This window comes from Stegostoma tigrinum, chromosome 2, assembly GCF_030684315.1.
Source record: "Stegostoma tigrinum isolate sSteTig4 chromosome 2, sSteTig4.hap1, whole genome shotgun sequence".
NCBI classification, from domain to species: domain Eukaryota; kingdom Metazoa; phylum Chordata; class Chondrichthyes; order Orectolobiformes; family Stegostomatidae; genus Stegostoma; species Stegostoma tigrinum.
Window position 1 is genome coordinate 63,781,691 of NC_081355.1, and position 13,348 is coordinate 63,795,038.

The window sequence follows — 13,348 nt, forward strand, 5'->3', positions numbered from 1 at the left end:
AAGTGATTCTGTCATCGGGAATACACAAAAATGGGCCCAGATGACACAGAATGGGCTCAAAGATATCTTCAATTGTTGAACATATGTCTTGCTTCATGAAGTTAACAGAGACTGTTAGTTCCAGAAGTGCTTGCACTGCATAGCCCCTGATGGGCACTCCATGTCTGTATTTTAACAGGCTCACTGTGTCCAGTGCTGGTCCAACAGATTCACATGGCAGTGTGCTGAACACCAGTTTAGAGGTAAAACAGCACTCTAAGTGCCAAAATTTCAGACAGCGAGGAGCCAAATCCTGCAACCAAAATAGCTGTGGCACTGTGAACCACTGCAGCGATGGAAATATTCTAAAAATGAGTCAGAATGAGTCAGTGAATCTATATTGTAGCCGAACAATTTTAATTTTATCCAGCATTCTCCATTGCCATTGCATTTAATAGAAGCTTTTCATCACAGCTAATTTGAGGGATAAACTGGACTTTGCATAAAGTGGACAAAGATAAAGACTAAAATGTGCACTTACACTCTTTAGACATGCCCACTTCAAAGCACTTCTGCAACCGGCAGTACTGGCAACGATTCCTGGTGACCTTGTTGATGACACAGTTCTTTTCTCTGTGACACGTATAAACCATATTTTTCTGGATGCTTCTGCGAAAGAAACCCTGGAAGACAGCAAAATAGAAATGTAAGAGTTACACCCAGAACACAGCGGCAGATACGTTCACAATGCAAAGTACAAAATCTATAATGAATAATAGTCATATTTTAAGACATGAATGACCCAACTGAAAATTAACTCTCTTTCATCTCATTTATTCAAATAGAAGTATCTTGGCATTGCACTGTTACCCCACTACAGTGGGGTAAATGGAAAATTGGATCATCTTCAGAGTCCAGGAATGCTCTATTAAAAAGATCAATTCACTAACCGTTTATCTCTGTTTATTTTTCCTCCACGGACGCTCCCAGGTTTTACAAATATTTCATGGGGTTACAGGCGGGGAGACTGCTCACTTATTTTTCTGGAAGGACGTTCCCCTTACTTCATGAAACATTCAAATGCACCTCTGTTACACTGCACCCGAAATCTAGCAAATCCTTGCGTCAGTGAGGAGACCAAAGTATACATCTCTTCTCCATGCTCCACATGAAAAGACATTCACTTACCTGATATTTCTAACTTTATAACAGTCCCTCAAGAACCAGTGGCTGGGTTGTTAGAGAATTGAGAAAGCTCGTTGAGGTTTGCACAGCATAAGATGGCATTGGGTGGATTTCAAGCTTCTGGGCGTGGCAATATGAAATAAAAATTTTCGTCCCATGTTTGGTGCTAAGGAAGAAGTAGCCGTGGGTTTGGAAGGTGCTGTCTAAGGATCTTTGGAGTGCACCTTGTGGACAGTGCACGCTGCTGCTACTGAACATCGGTGCTGGAGGGAGTGAGTATTTGTGGATGTGCTAATCAAATGATGGCAGCATCACAGAATATCAAGTGCCAATGATCAGATTGTCTCTTATTGGAGGTAGTCATTGCCGAGCATTTGTACAGTTAATTGCCACTTTTCAGTTCAAGCCTGTATATTATCCAGGTATTAATGCATTTGGATATGGACAGTTTCAGTATCTGGTGTGTTGAAAATGTGCAATCATTGGTGAACATCCTCACTCCTTATGATTGAGGGAAGGTCATTAATGAAGCAACTGAAGATGGTTGGGCTAAGGACACTGCCCTGAGGAACTCCTGCAGAGATGTCCTGGAGCTGAGACGACTGATCTCCAACAACCTGACATGACTTGTGGAGATTTCTACCCCCATTCCTACTGATTCCAATTTTGCTAGCTGGAACTCAAACTGGGTGTCAATGAGCAGGTTAGTGCTAAGCAGGTCTGAAGGTGGATAAATCACCTAGACCAGGAGGACCAGACTCCAGAATTCTGAAGGAGATAGCTGAGGCACTGGTGATGATCTTTCAGCTGCCACTGGAGTCAGGGAGGGTCCCACAGGATTGGAAAATGGCTAAGGTAACATCTGTGTGAAGAAGCAAGCGAGGCAGAATGTAAGAAATTATACACTGGTAAACTTGATCTCAGTCGTAGATAAGACTTTTGAGTCCATTGCTAAGGAGGAGATTGTTTGGAAGTGTGTGGTAAAATAGGGCTGAGTCAGAATGACTTTCTGCAGGAGAGGTCATACCTGACAAATCTGAATTTGTTGAGAAGACAATGGGCAAGTTAGACTAAGGAGAGATCGTGGATGTGATCTAGTTGGGTTTCCAGAATTTTCCTTTGACAGAGTGCCACACAGGAGGCTGCTAAGAGGTGTTAGGGTAAGATACTGGCATGGATGGAGGACTGGCCGACTGGCAGACGCGCAAAGTAAGGATAAATGGGTCTTTTTCAGCACGGCAGCCGGTGACTAGTGGAGTTCCATAAGGGCTCTGTGCTGGGACCACAACTATTCACCATGTATATTAACAATGAATAACTGAGGACCTTGTTGCTAAGCTAACAGATAACCCAAAGGCAGGAAGAGGGGCAGGTAGTGTTGGTGAAGTGGGGAGGCTGCAGAACGAATTGGACAGGCTTGAAAAGTGGGCAAAGAAGTGGAAGATGGAATACAATATGGGAACATAGAACGTAGAACATTACAGCGCAGTATAGGCCCATCGCCCTCGATGTTGCACCGACCTGTGAGACCATCTAACCTACACTATTCCATTATCATCCATTTGTTTATCCAATGAGCATTTAAATACCCTTAAACTTGGCGAGCCTACTACTGTTGCAGGCAGGGCATTCCATGCCCTTACTACTCTCTGAATAAAGAACCTACCTCTGACATCAGTCCTATATCTATCACCCCTCAATTTAAAGCGGTGTCCCCTTGTGCTAGCCATCACCATCTGAGGGAAAAGGCCCTCACTGTCCACCCTATCTAATCCTCTCATCATGTTGTATGTCTCTATTAAGTCACCTCTTAACCTTCTTCTCTCTAACGAAAACAGCCTCAAGTCCCTCAGCCTTTCTTTATAGACCTTACCTCCATACCAGGCAACATCCTAAATGTCCTCTGCACCCTTTCCAATGCTTCCACATCCTTCCTATAATGCGGCGATCAGAACTGTACACAATACTCCAACTGTAGCCGCACCAGAGTTTTGTACAGCTGCAACATGACCTCATGGCTCTGAAACGCAATCCACCTACCAATAAAACCTAATACACCATACGCCTTCTTGACAACCCTATCAACCTGGGTGGCAACTTTCAGGGATCTATGCACATGGACACTGCATGGGCTACAGGTTCTGAATACAACAGGCCAAGCAGCATTTCAGGAGCACAAAAGCTGACGTTCCCTTCATCTATGCACATGGACACTGCATGGGCTGCAGGTTCTGACAACATTCCTGTAAGCGTGCTGGAGATCTGTGCTTCAGCACGTGCTACTCCCGTAGCCAAGTTGTTCCAGTACTTAACATGTGAGGTTATGCATTTTGGCAGAAATCACAGCAGCATAGACTATTTTCTAAATGGATAAAGGCTTTGGAAATCTGAAGCACAAAGTGACTTGGAAGTCCTAGTTCAGGATTCACTTCAGGGTAACATGTATGTTCAGATGGCAATTAAGAAGGCTAATGCAAAGTTAACATTCATTTTGAGAGGGCTAGAATATGATGTACTGTTAAGGCTGCATCAGCTTTTGATCAGACCTCATTTGTAATATCGTGCAGTTTTGGACTCCATATCTAACCAAGGATACGCTGCCCTTGGAGGGGACACAGAGGTGGTTTACAAGAATGATCCTGGGCACAAAGAGCTTGTCTTATGAGGAGTGGTTGTGGACTCTTGGTCTGTCCTTGATGGAGTTTAGAAAGATGAGAGGAGATCTGATTGAAGCTTACAGAATATTGAGAGATGAGGATAAATGGATGCGGAGATGATGTTTCCACTAGTTGAAGAGACTAGCACCTTAGGGCACAGTGTCAGAGTGAAAGGACAACATCTTACAACTGAGATGAGGAGGAATTTCTTCAGCCAGATGGTGGTGAGCCTGTGGAACTCATTGTCACAGAAGGCTATGGAGGCCAAGTCATTGAGAATCTTCAAGACAGAGACGGATAAGTTCTTGACCACTAAGGGGATCAAAGGTTACAGGGGGAAGGCAGAAGAATGGAGTTGGAAACATTTCAGCCATAATCAAAAGGCAGAGGACTCGATGGGCTGAATGGCTGGTTCTGTTCCCATGTCTTATGGTCTTATGAGGAGGTCCTGCTTGACAGCACAGTTGATGACACGTTCTATCACTTTACTGATGATTGAGTGTAGAGTGATCGGATGGTAATTGGCCGGGTGGGAATTGTTCTGCTTTCTATGTACAGAACACACCTGGACAATATTCCACATTGCCGGGCAGATGCCAGTGTTGTAATTGTACTGGAACAACTTGTCTAGGGGAGCAGCACGTGCTGAAGCACAGATCTCCAGCATGCTTTCAGGAATGTTGTCAGAACCCATAGCCTCTGCAGTATCCATTGCCTCCAACCAATGTGCAATGTCTCAATATTATCAGATCAAGCTCAGGCTCCATCTGATACACTGAACAAGAGATTATGGCCGACACAAGATTATCACATACCAAGTCGAGCTAAACAGTGGCTGCAAATGGAAACTCCCAATTTCACTGATTTATTCTTTTCACTGGGCATGGGTATTTATTATCCATCGCTGAATGCAACTGAGCTGAGAGACAGTTCAGCGACACTGTCCAAAATCACATGCGAGCCACATCAAGTAAGGACAGCAGATTTTCCTTCCGAAAGGACATTAGTTCACCAGCTGGATTTCTAACTAAAATTAACGACAGTTTCACGGTCACCATTGTTGAGATTAGTTTTCATTTCCAGATGTTCATAAACGGACTTAGAATTTCACCAGCTCCAAGGGTAGGATTTGAACTCATATTGCCAGAAGATTAGTCTGGCCCTTCGGATTACACATCCAGTAACATTACCACGACATAGGCCTCTCCCTGACTGCTTACTTGCATAACAGCAGATACATCAACCAATAAAACTGAGACCTCTTTAATGTTGTGCTTCTGAAGGAAAGAAAATAGCAGTGGTACTTAACTGTTGTTTGGATAAATGACTAGGCAGGTTTTATTTGGCACAGGAGTCAATTTCAAATACACGTGGGCACTATTATTTGGCCAGGTCCTCGTGAGGCATCTTGAAAAAGCATGTTTCATCCATCGGTACTTGCAGTAGAAAATATTCTTGGATAGGGATGTGTAATGAGTGGTATTACCTTAAGTTGTTTCCTGTGGGGCTTCAGATTCAGCTCAATTGAAGTTAATGGCACCAAAAGTTGGGTTGGGAAAATAATGAGCAGCAGATGCATAACCATGTGTCTGCCCTCCTGTCCAGGGCAACTACCTACCGTCCTATCTTTTCTGCACTAACTCTCATGTTGTAGTGTCTTCTGAAACATGTAATTACAATCCAGGTCATTGGTGCAACCAATCTGTGTTGACGATTGTATTCCTCACGAGTTTCCTCCCATTCCATCAGCCTCATCTCAACCTTGTAGCATACCTTTCTCCTCCCTTTTCACTCATGAATTTGCGCAGATCCCCCATGAAAGTTTCAACCCTGTTTGCCTCAGCCACCTCCTGTTGTTTTGAGTTCCACATCCTACCCATTCTGAGTAATTGCTCCTTATTGGTTTTATTTGTGTTCTTAGTGTTGATTTGCCCAAAAGTACAAACATCTACCCTCTCCAAACTATTCACATTTTAGTAACCTCTATTAGGCTTCTTCTAAATCCTCTCCGATGCAGAAAAATCTAAAAGCACCAACCTGTTGATTTGTTTCCTGTAGCTGAAATGAGGATTACTTAAATATTAACTCTATTGGCCAAAGTGAATTTATTTCCAATGATAGATTTTTCAAGGGCAATGCCTTTGTATAACATGAGGGTGTGGCCTACTTTTTATTTGTTGGTCTTCTCCCTTCATGAATTTGTTACACTGAACCTGTACTATCAGTTAGCAGGTAATGAATGATGCCAATATGAGTCTTTACACTTGGAATTACTGGGCAGGATTTTCCTGATTCCGTGATGGTAGGCTAGGAAACGGTGGGTCTGGAAAGTCGCGGGAAATCGCAATGACATGGCTCCCCATGCAGTCCCAGTTCTAGGGGAGGTTTCCCAGGGCTTGCTGAACACAGGAAGGTAACCAATTTTTCGAAGTTAAGATCCTGACTGGGGTCAATTTCTTAGGGCTGCGAGCAGCTGGCAGACCCGCCGGTATCCTTATGGCAAGGCTGCCAGCTTCAATGGTGCCAGCTTCCTGTCAGCAACCCAGGGGGATGACTAGGCTACATGTCTGATTTGTGTTTGGGGTTTGGGTGCGGGGGTGGCTGGGCGGGGTGTGCCCCGGGCAGGGAAGGACCCATGTCTTGTGGCTCCAAGAGGTCCGCTTGGTCCCTCTGGTCTCCGAGTGAAATTGTTCCTTTTGAAAGGGAGCTTGCTGTTGAGGTGCCCTCCTACTGCCCTGAACTAACTCTGTCAAGGCCATCTGTCGTTAAGGACTGGCACAGCCACAGAGATACCTACCGTCTGACTGGGGAATGGCAGGACCATCCAACCTCTTTATTCAAATGTCAAACTTGGAGTTGCTCACTTAGAAGACAGCAACCAGGAAAATGGCTGAGCCAGTCACATTGACAACAAGCATGGGATCACGATCTTCTTTACATCTCAACCTTAGAGTCCCAAAGCCCACAGTGAAATCCTGCCTCACTATGCCAGCACTAGCTACTGCATTGAAAATGTATCCAGTACTGTGCCTACTTTGTAAGTTTTGATGGAGGTTCAGAAACTATTTTTTTTGGTCATTCCTAAAGTACTGAGAGGATATTAAATAATTTGGGGACACTTTTCGAGTAAGACACCAAGCTGCTCAATGATGAAAGAAGTACAAACAAGCAGAAGCTTATAGTGACTCTGAGAACTGTCACAGTGCCACAAATCATCTGTGAAATGACTTGCATGAATGTGGACTTATCATTGCATACTAGTCATCATTCGCCCTACAAATCAGTTAACTTCCTTTAAATAATGTAGTTACTAACAGCAAAATGATAGTACTCTTCTTGTGTGTGTCTGTCTTTGTATGCGTGTGCGTACGCGTGCATGTATGTGTGTGCATGTGTGTGTTTCTGTGTGCGTGTCTGTGTGTGTGTGTGTCTGTTTATGTACTCAAAGTACTTTCAGCACTGACAAAAGTAGACAGCTCATTTTTAATTCTTAATTGTCATGAAATCTTATCTTCAGTGAAGAAAGTGGAACGTGATATGCGGAACCTTGAGTACAAAAGGTATTAGGTAGGCAATTTACTGGTTGCATTATGTAAACAGAGAATGGCTTACAGTTTACCTTGTGTAAGATTAACTCTTCAAAAGAATGCTAGTTACTGTTATGTTAGGGTCATTCAGCATTAAGAAGTGACCAAATCTACGGCTATGGCAGAGGTCCTCACTGTAAATGTACAAATCTTTCCTTAAAATGTAAGACCGTGATTTTAAAGACAATTATTCTGGTGAGTTCAGTTCGCCTTGGGTTGTAATTGGTGAAGTAGGTTGTGTTGAAACATATCGTTGCTTCATATAAATATCACTTGAGTCATTTGTGCATCATGTCACGTTAAAAGCAATGTGATTTTTCCAGATGTTCCCCATCTCTGCTGAAAAAGGCACCACCCTACATTCACTTCTGTCTGAGTAACAATGCACCCACCAACAAAATTTCATTCTGTCCAAGAATCAAAACTTGTATAAAACAGTTTGAAGATGATTACGAAATGAATATTTGCAAAAAACAATGTGTTGCACAGAATTTGACTTGTCTTTGGTTTTCTTCCTTCTTCTGGTTTTGAATATTTTTGTATTGAAAAGTTACGAGACGTACTTTGTACCTTCGCTGCATGAACAAGAAGGCCAACTGAATGATTGCTGACCAATTATAATGCCTGTACAACCTGAATTTCCCATTCACCTCAATAATGATGATGGTGAAGTTTACGTCAAATCAGCTTAGACACGGCACATGGAGAGAAACTGTTCCTGTTGAAAGATGGGATGGAAACCAGAGGCCATCCATTAATTTACCACCTATACACCTGTATTCCGCATGCAGATGGCCTCAAGGCCCTCTGCTTCTTCCTGTCCCGCAGGCCCGACCAGTCCCCCTCCACTGACACCCTCATCCGCCTAGCCGAACTCGTCCTCACCCTCAAAAACTTCTCTTTCGAGTCCTCCCACTTCCTACAGACAAAGGGGGTGGCCATGGGCACCCGCATGGGCCCCAGCTATGCCTGCCTCTTTGTAGGTCACATGTAACAGTCCCTCTTCCACACCTACATAGGCCCCAAACCCCAACTCTTCCTCCGGTACATTGATGACTGTATCGGCGCTGCCTCTTGCTCCCCAGAGGAGCTCGAACAGTTCATCCACTTCACCAACACCTTCCACCCCAACCTCAAGTTCACCTGGGCCATCTCCAACACATCCCTCACCTTCCTGGACCCCTCAGTCTCCATCTCAGGCAGCCAGCTTGTAACTGATGTCCATTTCAAGCCCACCGACTCCCACAGCTACCTAGAATACACCTCCTCCCACCCACCCTCCTGCAAAAATTCCATCCCCTATTCCCAATTCCTCCTCCTCTGCCTCCGCCGCATCTGCTCCCAGGATGAGGCATTCCACTCCCGCACATTCCAGATGCCCAAGTTCTTCAAGGACTGCAACATTCCCCCCACAGTGGTCGAGAACGCCCTTGACTGCATCTCCCACACTTCCCGCAACACATCCCTCATACCCCGCCCCCGCCACAAACGCCCAAAAAGGATCCCCCTCGTTCTCACACAGCACCCCACCAACCTCTAGATACAACGCATCATCCTCCAACACTTCCGCTATCTACAATCCGACCCCACCACCCAAGACATTTTTCCATCCCCACCCTTGTCTGCCTTCCGGAGAGACCACTCTCTCCGTGACTCCCTTGTTCGCTCCACACTGCCCTCCAACTATATCACACCGGGCACCTTCCCCTGCAACCGCAGGAAGTGCTACACTTGCCCCCACACCTCCTCCCTCACCCCCAACCCAGGCCCCAAGATGACTTTCCATATTAAGCAGAGGTTCACCTGCACATCTGCCAATGTGGTATACTGTATCCATTGTACCCGGTGTGGCTTCCTCTACATTGGGGAAACCAAGCGGAGGCTTGGGGACCGCTTTGCAGAATACCTCCGCTCGGTTCGCAAAAAACAATGCACCTCCCAGTCGCAAACCATTTCCACTCCCCCCTCCCATTCTTTAGATGACATGTCCATCATGGGCCTCCTGCAGTGCCACAATGATGCCACCCGAAGGTTGCAGGAACAGCAACTCATATTCTGCTTGGGAACCCTGCAGCCCAATGGTATCAATGTGGACTTCACCAGCTTCAAAATCTCCCCTTCCCCCACCGCATCCCAAAACCAGCCCAGCCTGTCTCTGCCTCCCTAACCTGTTCTTCCTCTCACCCATCCCTTCCTCCCACCCCAAGCCGCACCTCCATTTCCTACCTACTAACCTCATCCCACCTCCTTGAACTGTCCGTCTTCCCTGGACTGACCTATCCCCTCCCTACCTCCCCACCTATACTCTCCTTTCTACCTATCTTCTTTTCTCTCCATCTTCAGTCTGCCTCCCACTCTCTCCCTATTTATTCCAGAACCCTCTCCCCATCCCCCTCTCTGATGAAGGGTCTAGGCCCGAAACGTCAGCTTTTGTGCTCCTGAGATGCTGCTTGGCCTGGTGTGTTCACCCAGCTTCACACTTTATTATCTTGGATTCTCCAGCATCTGCAGTTCCCATTAACCTCGCCATCCATTTAAAGTGGCAGGGAAAAAGAACAATGACACCATCGGGGAAAGTATTATTTATACAGAGGATTCAGCTCGTGCTGACTGAGAATGTGGTGGAGGCAGATTCGATTGTCGCTTTCAAAAGGGGAATGGATAAGCAGTTGTAAAGAAAAACAAAGTTGCTAGGCTATGGGGAAAGGGTGGGCAAGTGGGAGTGGCTGTGATAAACATGACAGACCAATTGGCTGCTACTATTCTATGATGCTAGCAGTTAAACATGATAGGGAAGTTGAATCTGCACAGAAAACTGCAATTATAAAATCACTGCAGCTTCCTGGGTTGAAGCATCTAGTCACTAATGCTAACTTAGCTCTCTCAAGCCAGCAGATTCCTTAAAAACTGGTCCCTAACAAGGTTCTCATTAACTGGCCTCATGTAATAAATATTTCAAGCAAAAAAAAACACATGGATGGCTAATTATAAAATAATTCTTTGGAAATGATTACCATTAAAAGGAAGTTGTAATAAGGCTCACTCTTTAATCTGCCAATCAATGAAAAAATCAGAGGAGTTTAAATTTAAACCAGGCTTGATCCAAAGAGGCAGATGATTTTAATAAAAGGGCTGTCAACCTTTGCTACAATGCAGCGCTGAAACACGTTCCTTATTTCAGCTACTATTTTTCTTTGAAGTTCGGGGACATAGAAGGAGTACTTCTGTGCTTCTGGCAGGGAGCCATGCCCACTAGTCACATGTATTAAAAACTGAGGTGAGCATTACACTCATTGCACTGCACTCAGTCAAATGAAAAATTATGCAAGAGTTTATGACTAAATTTCCAATATACACGAAAATTGCATTTCAATGTATTTTTGTACCAACTTATTTTATTGTAATAGAGGTTTCCAAACTATAGTACTATATCTTACATGTAATAGCTTAAGTGTCAATTATTGTTACCAATATTAACCTGGAATCTAATTGGTTTTGTTTGAAACTGATAGGCGACATTGTCGTAATGTCTTCACATTGCCAAGACCATAGTTCCAATGTTTTCCACGATGGCTGAATTCTTTCAAAGCTGATAACTATTTGATTAAAAATATGATGTGTTATCTGCAGCATTATTTTCAAATCACAGTTTACTCGAACAAAGGTAAGAACAACCTCAGCGAGTTTTCCTGATGCTGTTCCAGAGTTATGGAACAAAGATCATTGAAGTTGTTGACTTGGGATCTGAGCTGAGAAAACCTAAGTTCTGGTCCCAGCTGAAGGTCTCTGGGGAGTCCATCAAAGAAAAGGCAAAAGGAGGTTCAGCTAAAGCCCAAAACTATGCTGGTAAGGTGGATTGGCCATGTTGAATTGTCCTGTGGTGTCTAGGGATCTGCAGGCTAGGTGGATTAGCCATGGGAGATGTGGAATTATGGGGACAGGGTGGGGGCAAGGGGGCGGTGGGTTTGGGTGGGATGCTCTTCAGAGGGTTGATGCAGGCTCGATGGGCCAAGTGGCCTCTATCTGCACAGTAGGGATTGTATGATTCTAAGAAATGTACTACTTTCGAGCTTCTATATGAAGGAAATCGTTTGTCATGGATAATTTGTGAAAAACATGCCCCATATCGAGCTCTTGGCTACTGAATCCTCCAACTGTAAGATCTGTTCAAAGATTTTAACTTCACTGAAGAGTAAAGTTAGGAGGCATTAAAGTTTCAAGTGAAATACTCTTCAGTGTCCACACAGCCCATCTATAATCAAGATGTGTTTATTAGGAGAAGATTATGATGGATCCAACAAGCACCAGGGGAAAAACATCAAAAAACACAAGAAGCATCATGTCTCAGATGGGCTTCAGATTCAAATTAAACCTTGATCCTTATCAATTATGTAAACTGAACCACCCATTTCTGACAAGTTAGATATCTCCTCATAAATTACTGCTGGCAATACAAGTGGACACCCAAACAGCGTACTTGGATGTTAGTCCCCTTTCCGCTACTTTAATTGAAACATTAACTTGTTTATTTTAAATGGCTTATCTCATTCCTTAACATTATGGACAGAGGGCCATCATATCGATGTGTTAAGGATTTGTCTGCTGATATTGTCAACAGTAATTTCTCAGGAATAGCTTTCTGAAATTTTGAATAAATTGACCACTTATGGTTAATAAGGGAGCAGTTATACTATTTGAACACTCAAATGTGGACAAATTAATCAGTGCCATGTTGGTCACCATGCATTATCTTCATGGAAATAACACCTAAATGTAATTTGTATTATCAGTCAAGACTGTCTGAAGCAGCACTGCATTGAAAAAAAATTAAACAGTGCAGAAAATGCAACAGTTGACAACGATATTTTAAAATCTAAACAACAGCTCAAGACGGATTCTACTAAAAGGTTTACAAAGTGTGAAATAACTAGGATTTGTACATTCTACCAGAGCAGGGCTTGAGGCAACTCCTTGGTCCATTGATTCAATAATGGTATGGGCTAGGAAGAGAATTCAGAGAAAATAACAAAGTAAAACCTGGAAGGGAACTAAATCTAGATGAGATTCTCAGTGCATGAGGAGTAAAAACAAAAACAAGTTCCTATCAACTTTAGTGCATTTCCCTACGTCGCTTAATTTATAAAAATGAAATGGTTAGGCAAGTACAAACCATGCCACTTTAAACAGTACTGATTTCAAGCATATTTAGAAACATTCACTCAAACTGCATCAATTATCATTTCTAATCATTCAGGATGAAAATATAGTCACTTATGTTTAAAGACGTTAGGCAAAATTGGGCAAAGAAACTCTAAAACAAACTGGAAAGGCAGCCAGCACAAATTTTGGGTGCATGAAGCCTGCTGTTTGAGTAATACGAATAACTGTAGAGCTCACACACAGCACATATCTGGGATGGGTCACATTGGGCACCATTGTTGGTGAAGTCATTAGTATGAATGTCTGCTGAAAACATACGGGTCGTCAGTCAATAGTCTAACATCGATCCAACATCAGCACTGAGAGTTTGCAGTTCTATGTTCTAGCTGATGTCTTTTTTATCGCACAAAGCTGAACATGTGTTTAACAGCAGAAAGGACTCCTCCTCCACCAAAACCCCTTAATTACTTTTTTGTTAGTTGCTGAGTGATTCCTACTGGCTGTTGTAACGACTGTACAAGAGTATACATTCTGTAGGCATTCAAAGTTGCTAAATGTGTGCAGGAAATGGTAAGACAGGTGATGAGGGCCTTGGATCTAACTTAACAAATGAGAAAGGATAGCCAGACTTTCAGAGCCTCCTTGAGCACTGCCCATCACAGCAATGAAGAGGCAGTCAGCGTTTGCAATGACAGGGAGCTGACTTTTCAGGAAGAGAAGTCTGAGATTTCCACACCAACTGTTTGTACTGTAATTCTGACAGGCCTCCCGTGCACCAAG

The 13,348-nt window shown here is 43.7% G+C and overlaps 1 protein-coding gene across 3 annotated transcripts in view; it reads right to left on the reverse strand.

The window, feature by feature from the left end:
- LOC125466417 (retinoic acid receptor beta) overlaps window positions 1-13,348 on the reverse strand; it is a 488,627-nt gene that overhangs the window by 122,243 nt on the left and 353,036 nt on the right. For all 3 annotated transcript variants that reach the window (XM_048560882.2, XM_048560893.2, XM_048560908.2), the window contains one exon: window positions 521-662. In XM_048560882.2, the coding sequence (XP_048416839.1) occupies window positions 521-662 (142 nt within the window). The remainder of the gene's footprint in view (window positions 1-520; window positions 663-13,348) is intronic.